The sequence below is a fragment of the Toxorhynchites rutilus genome, chromosome 3 (genome assembly GCF_029784135.1).
Source record: "Toxorhynchites rutilus septentrionalis strain SRP chromosome 3, ASM2978413v1, whole genome shotgun sequence".
Lineage (NCBI taxonomy): Eukaryota > Metazoa > Arthropoda > Insecta > Diptera > Culicidae > Toxorhynchites > Toxorhynchites rutilus.
In genome coordinates, this window is record NC_073746.1 from 285,015,084 (window position 1) to 285,029,657 (window position 14,574).

General features: G+C 37.9%; 1 protein-coding gene across 3 annotated transcripts in view; it reads left to right on the top strand.

Annotated features, from left to right (window-relative positions):
• Positions 1 to 4,326: 4,326 nt before the first annotated feature.
• The window catches only part of LOC129780396 (microtubule-associated protein Jupiter), a 113,048-nt gene continuing 102,800 nt past the window's right edge, over positions 4,327 to 14,574 (top strand). For 2 of the 3 annotated variants that reach the window (XM_055788615.1, XM_055788616.1), the window contains exons 1-2: positions 4,327 to 4,484; positions 12,878 to 13,174. In XM_055788615.1, coding sequence (XP_055644590.1) covers positions 13,113 to 13,174 — 62 coding nt within the window. In that variant the 5' untranslated portion in view covers positions 4,327 to 4,484; positions 12,878 to 13,112. The remainder of the gene's footprint in view (positions 4,485 to 12,877; positions 13,175 to 14,574) is intronic. The other variant, XM_055788617.1, reaches the window with a different exon arrangement.

The window sequence follows — 14,574 nt, forward strand, 5'->3', positions numbered from 1 at the left end:
CTAGAAGATTCCTTTGTGATGTGTACACTCTACTGCCGAGGCACGTGCAGTACCACTGTTGGACCGTCCAGAGCTAAGTAGACAGAGAAATCCATTCACGAATCACTGTCCGTAAAAACCCCGCCCCATTGTACAGCCCGCTGAGTTACCCGTTACATTACACCTAAAATCCACGTAAGAATCGTGATAAGGTGCAGCACTAATTTCATTCATAAGCGCTAAGCTCCGTTACAAGCACTAATTACCGTAATATGCTCTGAGGAAACATAAGAGAAAAATGTGGGCTGAGGGGGAGATGTGATATTGCACTGGTCTTAATTAATTGGCGTTAATTGGAAAATCCGCGTAAAAAAAACGCGTTAATTGTTAAAAACGAACTATTGAATAATCGTGAAATATAAGGCATTATCTAAACGCACTAAATCTCACGTCCCGATTTGTGTTACTAAAAAAATTTAATCTATCAAAAAGCAACGACGAAAACAACTTGAATATATCCATACCATTATAAAAAAATCGTAGCGGCTCATCGTTCATCAAGCTATCCAAGGGGAAAACAAATATTGCGCAAATGGATTTGGTGGTCTCTTGTTTTGGACAGGTAACTGGCCGCCTCGATCGTGCGATTTGGCACCGTTGGACTATTTTTGTGGGGGTATGTCAAATATCTTGTATATGCTGATAAACCAGCATCGATTCAAGCACTAGAAGACAACATCACACGTGCTATCAGTGAACCGGTTGGTATGCTCGAAATAACTCAAAATAATATTTAAAAAATAATTTCCTAATTTACCTTCTGCAAATTAAAACGCCTAAAGATCACCCTTTAATCCTAAAGTAGTTTTTGTTGTGGATTTTCGAATTCAAGCTTCCAGCCAAATGAAATAAGTCGAGTTTGTGTGTAAGATTGAATCACACGTAAGCATCTTGATATTTTCATGCCACAAGGCCACCAAAACTTCCTACTAAAGTGTTATTTCGAATATTTTTATGCATTCTAAAGTAATATCTAAAGTAATAGAAAACCAATTTATTTTTATATTTTCTTCGGTCGGAAGAGCTTGTGTGAATTCAAAAAAATTCTACTTGGAAAACTCAGTGTTTCAGTGTCACTGTGTCACGTATCAACAGTACATGCTAATTCTGAAGGCTAATTTGATGATTTGCTTTTCAGTGCAAGCTTTCTTTCATCGACACTTGAATTTATTAAATGTTGATATTTCGTAGTCCTGCGTTAACAATGCGATCGTATCTTGGATGACACCCTTCCGTTTTTTTGTAATTTCAAATCATTCCTGAAAGCTCCAAATGATGACTTTCGATATGGTATAGTAATTATATTCTTGTGAATGTGCGAACGTATAACGGATTAATAGATGTTATCGAAGCTACAATTTGGTATGAAAAATCCAGAGAAGTCGATGTACTGTTGACAAGCATCCCAATTATTCCGACATATGTGTAAATTTGGAATAAGTTCGTGAGATATTACGCCATGTCGTCCATGCGTTTAGCTTTCATCCAGAAAACTATTCCATAATCGCTTTGAACCGTTAAAGAAAAGAAGAAATCCGCAGTGGTAGAGAAGAGAGCTGTATCTCGATGGTCACGAAGTTTAGGATATTTCATACAAAAAATTGATTGTTGATGATATAGGTAGCTTTTTTTCCAGAACTCTAATCGAAGAATAAAACCCTAACCTCACTGAGTATGGAAGATTTTCACTACTCGCTTGAAAATGTCCCGTCAGTTATGGAAACATACAATAAAGGGTGTATCACATCAAATTGCATCACGGAAAAAACGCTGTAGAAATTCGCACAGTAGACCGATCTTTTTGAAAATTTTAGACAGTAAAATAAACACTATTAAACAACTTTTGGCATTTTCTTTTTATTCATACTTCGAGCCCAAGCTCTCACCTTCCTCTTTACCCCGTCCATAAGGTTCTGTACAACGTCAGGTTGTAGTTTTTTTTGAACAGAAATCCATTTTCTCCTTGAAGTCCGCCTCCGATTTGACAACTTTTGGGTTCTTCCGGAGGGCCTGCTTCATAATCGCCCAATATTTCTCTATCGGGCGAAGCTCCGGCGCGTTGGGCGAGTTCATTTCCTTTGGCACGAAGGTGACCCCGTTGGCTTCGTACCACTCCAACACGTCCTTTGAATAGTGGCACGAAGCGAGATCCGGCCAGAAGATGGTCGGGCCCTCGTGCTGTTTCAATAGCGGTAGTAAGCGCTTCTGTAGGCACTCCTTAAGGTAAACCTGCCCGTTTACCGTGCCGGTCATCACGAAGGGGGCGCTCCGCTTTCCGCAAGAGCAGATCGCTTGCCACACCATGAACTTTTTGGCAAACTTGGATAGTTTCTGCTTGCGAATCTCCTCCGGAACGCTGAATTTGTCCTCTGCGGAGAAGAACAACAGGCCCGGCAGCTGACGAAAGTCCGCTTTGACGTAGGTTTCGTCGTCCATTACCAGGCAATGCGGCTTCGTCAGCATTTCGGTGTACAGCTTCCGGGCTCGCGTCTTCCCCACCATGTTTTGCCTTTCGTCGCGGTTAGGAGCCTTCTGAACCTTGTATGTACGCAGGCCCTCCCGCTGCTTGGTCCGCTGGACGAATGAACTTGACAAATTCAGCTTATTGGCGACATCCCGGACCGAACTTCTCGGATCACGTGATCACGCTTGTGATCTTTTTCACTGACGGAGCATCCATTTTTGCCGTTCTTCACCATCCGGTCGATGGTTAGGTTCTCGAAGTATCGTTTTAGTACTCTGCTGACCGTGGATTGGACGATTCCCAGCATCTTACCGATGTCCCGATGTGACAACTCCGGATTCTCGAAATGAGTGCACAGGATTAATTTACGACGCTCTTTTTCGTTCGACGACATTTTTCCAAATTTATGAAAAATTGACAGTGAAGCAAGGCCAACGTGATCTATACACTCTTATCTGATTATAAGCGAAAGCTGAAGATATAATTCCTAAAAATAAAATTTCTACAGCGTTTTTTCCGTGATGCAATTTGATGTGACACACCCTTTATTCCACATCACTCCCAATAATTTAAATTCTCAAACCTCAGTTGAAAATAAAATGCACAGCCGTACTGGACACGTAACACATTGCCTTCAAGATGGTCAATAAAGTTTTCGTCAAACATAACAAGTTCTACACGCAGTTGCTCACCAAACCGAGTTGCATCGTGATGGATGACGAAACCTACATCAGGCCTTACTCTTCCTTAACAGGAACATTACGTCGCCAGGTGCAAATTTGACGTTCCGAAGCATATTAGGAAAAAGTAAATGTCGAAATTCACGAGAAATTTTTTGACCTGGCAGACGATTTCCGGATGTTAGGGCTCACTACATCTCTTCTGGAACTAGAAGCGTAGAGATATCCAAGAAAGAGGATTTGAGAAGCGTCCCATTTCTAATAAAGCACACACATTCAACTTTGTTTTGGGCAGATCTTGCGTTTTGACACTACTCTCGAAACGTGTTGGACTAGTACGACGTCAGCAATGAGAATTTTGTGCCAAAACTACCCATCCTATTCGTCGGAGTTTTGCCTTACTGAAAAAGTTGGACTATCATAAAGATAGAATTTCGTAAGCACCCTAAAATTATTGAAAGCGAGTTGGTACAATAAAGCAGCAATGAAGATATGGTAATGGGTGGAATGGAGAGAAAAGTTCAGGCATTCGGAATGAGAAAGAAAATGGAATAAAATAAATGAATCAATTCATCAATAATCAGTAGTTTTTTTTCGGAAAGTTTTAAGGGAGTTCGATAAAAAGTGTAATTTTAGTGAGCAATGTTGTGTGCCATTTTCATCCAATACCCATTATCTTTATATTTGAACTAACGCTTCGTTTTGCGGTTATATTCGGATCAATTATTTGAACAAACGTATCAATTTTTATGACAACAACCAAATACCTGGATGTCACATTCCGGCAAACTCTCCATATGTTTACATCGTCACTCACAGCATAAATGTTTCTCTGTTACTCGATCTCTCACTCTCCTCAGTCACTTTGCCAGACTATGATGGAATTTTCCTTCTCTCCGTGAATGTGGTGGGCATATACAGTTTTCCTTGTCGCGAGCGACCCACGACCCGAGTCACCCACTTTATGCTTCCTCCCACTATACGAAAGAAAACTTTGCATATACTGTTTCTCTCGTAGCATATGTTCCTCTTCTGGGCTGGGAGTGAGAGAACCACCCAGAGTACTCATTTTTCCATGGGGTCTCTTCTCGCGGACGGGCTTTTAGCTTAGCCCCATATAAAATGCCCCCAGCGCATAACCCATGGTTTAGTTCAATTTCCAGCTTCGTACTGTGCGCATTCCTCTCGGGTTCATTTGGCAACGACAATAAAAAAAAGTAAAAACAACGCAAATCAGGGCTTCGAAGTGTTTTTTTTTGTGGTGGAACCAGCAGCAGCAGCATTTCCTCATTTCTTTTTCGGTTAGTGTTTCGCCGATTGGGTGCGGATGAGAACTCCTGCTTCCCGGAATAACTCGACTTGTGGATAGACAGACAGACTGACTGCGGCGATCATCGTGCTGTGTGTTTGTGTGTGTATATGTTTTAGGTGGACTACATTTTCCCGGTGCTACGAATTGTGAAGAGAAGTGGGTCTATTTTCATCAGCATCAACAGCAAGCATGGACCAATAAAACCTAAACGATTTCGAAGTGAAAATTAGTGGATATTTTTGGATGTCTCCCAACCGTTTGTCATCGCCTGGTGAAGAGTGATTGAAAGCCGAACAACTCTATGCGTTTTTTGGTGCGTTCGAAGAAAATTCAGAGATTTGGTGCCTTGCGTGGCAGTGAATGAAGATGAACTGCATATTCCAAGTGATTCTGTGTATGTTGTGTACGAAACGTTGCCACCATCGAAATGTGGCAAAGCACTGAAAACTGAACTGTTCGGATTTGGACGAGTTTAATGTGATGTGATTCTTGCAAAGTATTTATACGATGTAGAGCATTGCTATTCTGTTTGCCTTCCTCAGAACCACAGAATGGCAATAAAAGGATTGATGGTTTTGTTTATTTGGTCACCATTAACTACAGTTAGTATAATCGTTTAGTTCTCGTCGATTTTCCACCATTAAACGGATCTATGCCATTCTGCGAAGGGCTTGCATAGAGCATACACATTGAATTCACGTCGCTTTGTTGTGCTCTTCAGCATATTGTGAAATATAGATCGATGGACACTAAAACCATTCAAATTACGCTGATTATGATCAAATGCAACGTTTCTTGTATTGATTGGATGAATATTCATGGAATCCACTGGCTTGAATACCTCCACAAGATCATGTATAATTTTGGAAATCAGTTTGAATAGAAGTGCTCAAATTATTATCAGCAAAATTTTTCATTCCCTTGAAAAAAAAATCACCTTAAACTCAAGACTGTATTGAACTACAAAATATGAATGTGGGAGTGGATGTGATTCTGGGAGTACAAAGTTTCTAAAAATGGGGTATTGAGATCAATTGGGCTAATTGTGTGTTAGGAGCTCCGAAACAACTTGTCTCCTGTCGACGATTTGATGGATTTTACAATATTTTTAATACCCTACTGAAATAGATTCTATTTTTCTTTGTTTTATATTTTGTTTTGTTGTACGAAAATTACAATATAAACATTTAAACATAGAAGTGAGAAAGTTATGAATTTCACAACTGAACGTTTTTCTATATTCGTTCAATTTGTTCTCTTCTTATGACGGGATTGTTGATTAAAAAAACAAATCTTTACATGCTCATCAAAAAAGTAAGTAGAGCGGAAAAAAACAGGAGATTTTTGGGACTTTTGTAAACACATCTGAAGTACGATGGAAACACATCATTTAAAATGTGTAAGTTACTATTGTTTTCATCTATTGTTAGAAAAATAACGTGAGACAAAAATTATTGTTGCCTAATTTTTCATTCATGTTATTTATGGTGATTTTTTAGATCGTATTGCATTCAAAGACAAACGACAAAAGTTCGCACTGAGACGATCAAGAAGTATCAAAAACAATCAAATCCATCGAAGAAGCTCAACATTTGATGTTACATAATACTGATGTCACTTCAAAAAATGATTCTTTTAGTAAAATAAAAAAAATACTCTTGAGGTGTTCCACCTACCTACCTTGAAGTGTTTTTGGTTTTGTATTCTTGAAATATTCAAGACTTGTTTTCTAAATTTTTTGGGTCGCAGAAACATCCATTTTAAAAATTTGAATCTTTTGAACTGTTTGACCGATGTTTTAATCTTTATGCAACAAATGAAATGTACCTTTCTTCCTTCTGGAGGAATCATGAAACTGCATCACCAATACTTTCAGCCTCAAAAACCATGAAGACGACTTTTGAAAAGCTAAAATTTAAAAAGGGATACATTAGATTGAAAAGTGGGTATTTAGAGTAATATTCAAAATTACAGTAAGTTTTCTGAAATCAACAAAAAAAAACTGTTTTTAATACTTCTTTCATGTAGGACTATGTCTTTCATTCTAGACTGGGGTGTAAATTTCGAAGTTTTAAATTGAGCCGGGGCACTTTTGTATCCGCGTGCATTGCACAATGGACGAATGCACAGAACGAGTTTAGGTGAAAATTTACATCTTGAACTCGACATTTATTATCTAGACAAAAACAGTCTTCGACAAAGTTGTTAAATATGATAGAGCGCTGATTTTCATGTTGTCAAAAATAGAATGACAAAATTTTAGGTGAAATCTAATTTTCTTATCCTTATAGATAGAGGTAAACATAGTTTGACAATGTTGTACCTCCGGTTATTTCAAGCAACATTTTAGAACAAAGTTCTATTTCTATTTTGCAACACAATCGAATTAGCTCTTTTGTTCTAAGCTACAGTAGGGTCACCATGAAAACAATTTTGATGTTTCAAATTCTACATGCAGACTGTCCTCGGACGACTTTTAGAGCTTACCAAAACAATGCTTGAACTTGTCAATTTCTTAATCCTACTCAAAATTGTTGATATTTTTCCCCAAAAATATGCCCTTTTCATTTGTTTGTCGTTCTTTCTGGGGCAAACATAAAAAAGTCTATTGGCGGCATTTGATAGGGCATATTTGACTCTACATAATTTGAAAGTTTCAGAAATATGTTGTTTTCAGAATTTGTGAAAATTAAATTTGAAATAATGAGTTTAAAAAACCTTCAATAACTTTGTAGGATGGAATAGGATGGCGATATTGGCAAGTTCTGCGTTGCAAAATATTGGTCTGGATCAGCTCTCGTTCGAAGACATTGTTGATGTAGAATTTGAAGTATGAAAGTTAGATAAAAAACCGTTTTTATATATTAAGGATAGAAGAAAAAATTATTACAATATCTGGGGCTACAACATTTCCGAAGTATGTTCACCTCCATCTGTAAATATAAAAAAGTTAGATTTTTGATTCTACCTAAAATTTTGGTCACATTTTTTCTGACAACATAAAAATGAGCGCTCCATCATATGTAAAATTTTGTCGAAGACAATTTTTGTCTAGATAATAACCGTCGAACTGTAGATGCAAATTTCCACTTTTCCACATTTCCATTTTCATAGATCATTACGCATTGTTGCGCATCGGATTGTGTTTCCCTAACGTGGACTACTAAATGATTCCTTGATCAGAGACTGATGAACTTTGAGCCTCTATAAAAAAAAAATCAATAAATTGACGATTCATTCACGAATCAACAGTCATCCAACTCAAATGGCCTTTCTCAAGACCGAGAGTTCGGATTAAGTTTTGTCAAATTGACCTTTTTCAAGGCTAAATGTCAATGAACTGAAGAAGTTTACAAGCTCTGTAATTAGAGACTTTTCTCTCCCTCATTCACTATAGAAGACGAATGAAATTTGTAGTTTGAATTCTCTATAATAGAAAAAAAACAATAAATTGACTATACAAACAAGCCAGGAGTACTTTTGTACCGAGCACTTCCACGCCAAATCAGCCAAAAAATAGCCGATTTTACGTGACTCTCTCCGATTTGTTTTAAACTTTGTACCCATACATACCCATTAGGGTGCCAATGAAAATGATCATCTCGAACTTCAAAAAGTAACCCCATAAAAAATGTTCACCACCTAAAAGAAACACCCTATGCAAAATATCAGCTCAATCGGACTCAAGGGAGAGTGGCGCAAAGCGGTCAAAGTTTGAGTTTCTTGAAAATCGAAAAATCACCCAAGGGGCGAGAAAAGGAAATCGGGGTTTTCGAAAAAAAAAATGTTGATGCCAAGTGTCGAGATCTAGTGTCAACTCAAAAAAAAAAATTTTTTTGTCAGATATCGGCATTATGGGACTTAGTTTTTTTTTCGGAGTACGAAACGAAAAGTATGGTTTGAGGTGCCATTAAAAATGGTTATTTCGATTTTTCATTCGGAACTTGCTACGAAATGTTGATTTGCACGATAATATACCGTTCTGAATCATATTTCGGACGCTTAAGGCATATGATGCAGAAAACAGATCTAAACTCTATGCACAGGTATTATTTGGTTGATATTTTTAATAAATTAGTTCAATATGCTTTTAAGCTTTCAACTTTGGTACCTATTTGATTGAAAACATAAAAAAATCATCGAATAAAAGGCTTTTCAAATGAAGCGAATAAGAATCAAACTTCGGACACCAAATCAAATTTTGGACAGATTGAATTCAAATTTCGGACACTTTATTTCGCAATTTTTTTTGCGAAAATTACATTACACTTGATTATGTTTTATAGTCAACTGCGAAACACTTACCTAGCAATTACAATAAACTGTTAACGATGATGAGAACTGATGAAACACGGGAGAAATTTAAATATATATGAACGGGTAAATTTTACGTCCTCACGCTATGCAAACGTCAAACCAAACGATAATGAGTAGTGTTGTAAGATTTCTGCCGATTATGTTATAATTCAAATGTAGTTCTCATGTGAAATGATAGTGAATCCAAGGGATCACTCTAAAGAAGCCATTGTGATATTAATTTGATATTTATATCATCAGTGCATAAGGCATTTCAAGAAATTAGAACAAAGTGTCCGAAATATGATGTTGTCCGAAATACGAATCAGAACGGTACCCTATGCAAACAATTATGCAAAACGGTTTTCAATAAACTCAAATGTTAGCGTCTGCGACACTAGTAATTGAAGTCCGATTGAGCTAATACTTTACATAGGGTATATTATCGTGCAACTCAGATTTACGCAGCAATTTCCGAATGAAAAATCGAGATAACTATTTTCATTGGCACCCAAAACCATACTTTTTGCCTCATACTCCAAACAAAAACAAAAGACAAAAAGTCCCAGAGTGTTGATTTTTGATAAAAAATTGTCTTCGAGATGACAGTAGATCTCGACGTTTCATGCAATTACAAGACATTTTACATCAATTTTTTTTTTCGAAACCCCCTTTTTCTTTACTCCCTCTTGGTTGATCTTTTGATTCAAAAAAAAAAAAGACTTTGACCACTTTGCGCCACTCTCCCTCAAGTCCGAATGAGCTGGCTTGATTCTGCATAGGGTGTTTTTTCGAGATGGTGAATATTTTTTATGAGGTAACTTTTTGAAATTCGAGATGATCATTTTCATTGACACCATAAAGTTCACCTTCAGTTTTCAACCGAAGAACGCAACCCTCACCGTTGAAAAAATACCTCATTCGCATCCGGCTAGCAATGTACTACGCTCTGACGCCACTTTTAACTTGGAAGAATTGTACGAATCCTCGAAAATTGAATGATCGATCGGACCCCTACAGGGTCGATATTCGGCCAAAAATTTTTGTTCGAGTTAACTCCAGATGTCGGCGTTCTGTGCATTTTTAAGTCATTTGGCATCCATTTTTTTTCTCGATTTTCATAATTTCCCTAGCTGAGCCGGCAAACTTCGTCCCGCCCAAAATTTGTTTTTGTTATCAATACCTTCAAACATTCACGTTTTCTTACTAAGCGCAAATTCATGAGTCCAATCTGTTCATTGATTGATCTTCTAATCGACCCCGTTGAATTTACATTTCACTAAAAAAATCCTAGTACTTCAACCAAAACTCATCATTCTAATATAAGATTATTTTCAGACACAATTCTCGTTCAAGAGTTTTCAACCACTTGCAAATAAGATGTTTCTCCGTTACATGGAATAAATGTTTGATACAGAAAATATGATAGAATAAAGACAGACCCCTTCCCTCTTCTCCCCTTAGAAAGGGGGAGGAATGTCCATTCACCATAGAAACGTTTCGTGCCCCCTAAAATCTTCACATGCCAAATTTGGCTCCATTTGCTTAATTAGTTTTCGAGTTATGCAGAAATTTGTTTTTCATTTGTATGACAGCCTACCCTAAGAGAGGGGGAGGAGTGTCCTGAAACCTCCACATGCGAAATTTGGTTTCGTTTGCTCGATTAATTCTCGAGTAGTGCAGAAATTTGAGAGGGGAGAGGGGTCTCAAACTATCATGAAAACCTTCCCCGGCCCCAAAAACCCCTACATACCAATTTTCATGTCGATCGGCTCAGTAGTTTCCGAGTCCATAAGAATCAGACAGACAGACAGACAGAAATCCATTTATATATATATATATATATATATATATATATATATATATATATATATATATATATATATATATATATATATATATATAGATGTACGCCCTCCTTGGGAGATTTTCGGGGGGCAAAAAATCAAAACATTGAGCGCTTTGAGACACCCCTAAATCATGTCCAATTGAGCTGAAATTCTGCACAGGTCTTTTTTTTGGACCAACGAACAAAATGTGAATGGTCGGTTCTTTAAATTCGATGATGGATTTTTTCCATACATTCATTGCCACCCTAACCTATACTGATGGCCGGTTTTGATCGTTTTAGACGGTTTTAGACGGTAAATTATCTCTTATGCCGGCTCGCTGTCTGGACCATGACTAGAATAGAAATCGGATAATTCATCGAAATTATTTTTTTCTTCTTCACATCATATTTTTTATTTTCGATGGTAGCCAAAATGTCACATTTCATTATCATATGACTGATTCTAGTTGGGATTATTAGATTGAGATATTAAGATTAAATAAGGGCGTATTCGGAATAAGAGACACATTCATCAAAAAAAATTATTTAAAAACTATTTGACTATCTATAGTGTGGTTCTCGTTAAAGCTGTTGTATTCTCAATGGATAAAGAAAACATCAAAAATTCAACAACTTTAAAACATATACTATCAGAATCGACCTTCGGAACGTCTGTTTGATTTTCCTAAATGTCATATTATATTTACATTCATGAAAAGTTAATTTTATTCTGAATTCAAAAAAACAATTCCATTAAAGTTTAGCTAATTAGTATACGATGTTATTTATGTAATTGAAAAAGAAAGCTATATTATTGAAGTGGGTTTTGATTTTTTATTATAAAAAATCGAACTTCACTTATTTGCGTGGAATTATTCACAGTTTAAAATATAATTTACACCTTCACTTTTACACTCACACAACTATAAGGTGTGTAACCTATTTACCGAAACGCTTGCAATTCGGGCCATTTTTCTGATCTGATTTTTCCTGTGTTGGATTCAAAGACGATTCAGTCAATTATTCATGTCCACATTCCACGCATTGCTGCACCAGGCTGGCATAATTCCATAACCCTCATCAACACAAACTATGTTGGTGCTGCTTGAAAATAATGCACGCACATGCACACGTATATCAGCCACCTAAGAGCATCACCCTTTTTCCCAGCTGATGATGATGGTGATGAAATTCTCACAGACGCAGATTTTCGCAACATATCAGCTGGTGCCGGATACAACCACCACACGTAAACAACCGCTATCCAAATACGCTTTCTTCTGCATGCTGGTCTGTCTTATCAGAGCCACAACATTATCAAACATTCATTCGCCACACACTTGCGAAGTTTGAGCGAAACGGAGAGAACCGAGGCTGCGACAGACTCTCACGTGACAATAACCCACTCGTATCATATCTTCCCACGCGATGCGGCCACGGTGTGAAAAGCAAGCGAGCCAGCTGCGCCGTGCGGGGGTGGTGGGTGTTTACCGGTGTGTATCCCATCGCTTCACCGGCGTCGTTATGATACGAGCCCAAACATGCCAGCGGAGCATTGTCTCGCGGTTGCGTTTCTCACATATTGCGGCATTTTCGCAGAGTTTCTCTCGAACTATGGGGGGGTCGCGTTTATGTGTGGGGATCTGTTGAATGTGCAAGGGATGCTGCTGCGTGCTCTCTCGAGATTTTTTGTGCTCGAGAGGAACACTAGCGAAAGAATACAGTCCTTGTTCCCCGTGTTCTCTCGCGTTGGGGATATGCTAGTTTTCGTTGTACCCATTACCCAGCAGCCAGACTTGGTTGACATATTTTTCCAGGATTCATTACCAGCCCGTGAAAATGTAAATAATAGGCCCAAAATGGTACGTCAAAAGAGAACTAATCGATAGGTAGCTTTACAGAACTATGTTTCATGGGCCACCCCCCGGCATTAATGGCAACCATGCCTAACGTCGATCCATCATCTCTCTCACATCGGGGGCCAAATTATTCCAGTAACAGCCGCAGCAGAGGAAGTCGCACCGTTTGTGTGTCACCGTTCCTGCTATCGAATCACTAAACTCGTTCAAGAACTAGCTGCTGGTGAGCCAAGTGTTTGTACCAGGCGCGTTTTGAAGGAAAAAATACCAAATCTCTGACTTTTCGTTTACTGTTATCACCGCGCGCTGACAAACGACAGTGAAAAATCGAAGGGACTATGGAGCAGCCTTCGTCGATGGTAACGACATTTTTACCGACTGAAATTTCCTTTTCAGATTGACATTTTCATTCAGTGAACGAACGCAGAAAAAAATTATACATAGTACAACATTATTGTGTGACGAAAATCGATAAAAGCGAAGATCTCATCGAGTTGTGTAGAAAGGCGGTGGAAAAACGAGTGGTTCGAGAGAAAGAGTGTCTGGTTTTCGCCTTTGTGTCCCCGAGTCGGGTTCTTGGTTTCGGTTGATCCTTTTTAAGCCTCTGCGAATTATTTTTTGAACACACAAAATGGCCACATACGCCGCATTCAAACACGTCGAGCTGTACAACGTTGGGAATGCCAAAAAGAGGTGAGTTTTCGTTTTGTGCTGTTTCTTTTTATTCTTTTCCCGATGATAGTGAACGTTGCGTGTATTTTTGTAAATTGGGTTGATAAAAGGGGAGTCAGCGGAAGAATCGTGCTGCTGGCGAAGTGTATCAATCTGCATATATTTTGGATCGACCTTGGGCAACTCTTACCGCACGGAGAAGGATAGAGAGGGAAGGTTAAATTGAATTCGGGAGCTCCAGAGGAGTGAGCAGCTTTTCTTTACGATGGAATTATGAATTAATTATATCGATGATTTGCCTGCACTGCAGCCATTTGAGAACAATAATCGTCGGAGGTTTTTATGGCCATTTTATTCATTCAGTGTCCGAGAATGAAAACAAAAGGGAAGCAAGAAATTATATACAAATTCCAAGCGATACGATGCTGTGATCGATCGAACGAAGCAATTTTATGTATTTATTGCCATTGAAACCTAGACAAAAAGCTGGGAATGACCTATATGTTAACACTGTAAGGTTTAGTCGATAAACTAGTCAACGTTGGTTCTATGGATGATACCTGCAGAACACGCTACGTTATTGGTTAAACCGTTGATATAATTTTTGATGATTTTTTATGCACTCTATGACCTTGTGTTCGATTCATAGAGATTATTAGTGTGAAAATGCACAAAGATAGCACTGAACGGTAGGAAGAAAAATTCATTAGCTCTATTATAATTGAGATTTGGTCATACTCATTGAACGTTTTATATCAAACATCACCCTCTATCTCATCTTACCATTTTTGCACTGAGTAACCTTACTCCCTGTGTATATATTATGGTGCCAATGAAAATGGTCATCTCGAATTTTCAAACGGGACTCCCTGCTGAATGTTGATTCCAGCAAGAAAATGCCGTTTGAAAAATTTAAGCACAGGCTCAACAAAGGTCACTTGATGGTCTGGGTATAGGTTCCCGAATTTTAATTAGAGCAATGGAAATCCATATATATTGTGTTGCTATTTTAGTAAAGTTTATGAATAACTTCAATCAGAAGACGAAGCTAGCCTTTCTCATGATGTTTTCCTTCGTACTGTTGATTAAAGCTTGATTCATTTAGAATCCGGAATCACAAAACCAGCTGTATTTCGGGATTTATTGAAAGTACAAAACTTGTTTTAGCATCACAATACAGGTGATTCATTGTTCTGTCAGAAAAAAAATATTGAAAAAAATTTTTCTTTACACTTTGGAAATGTGTACGTTATATCGAGGTAAAATGTACGTTATATCGAGTGACGTTATATCGAGGGTACGTTATAACGGGGGTACGTTATATCGAAGTTTCCCTGTATAGCTTGAGAACTTGTCTATATATATGAAAATGGATTTCTGTCTGTCTGATTCTTATGGCCTCGGAAACTACTGATCCGATC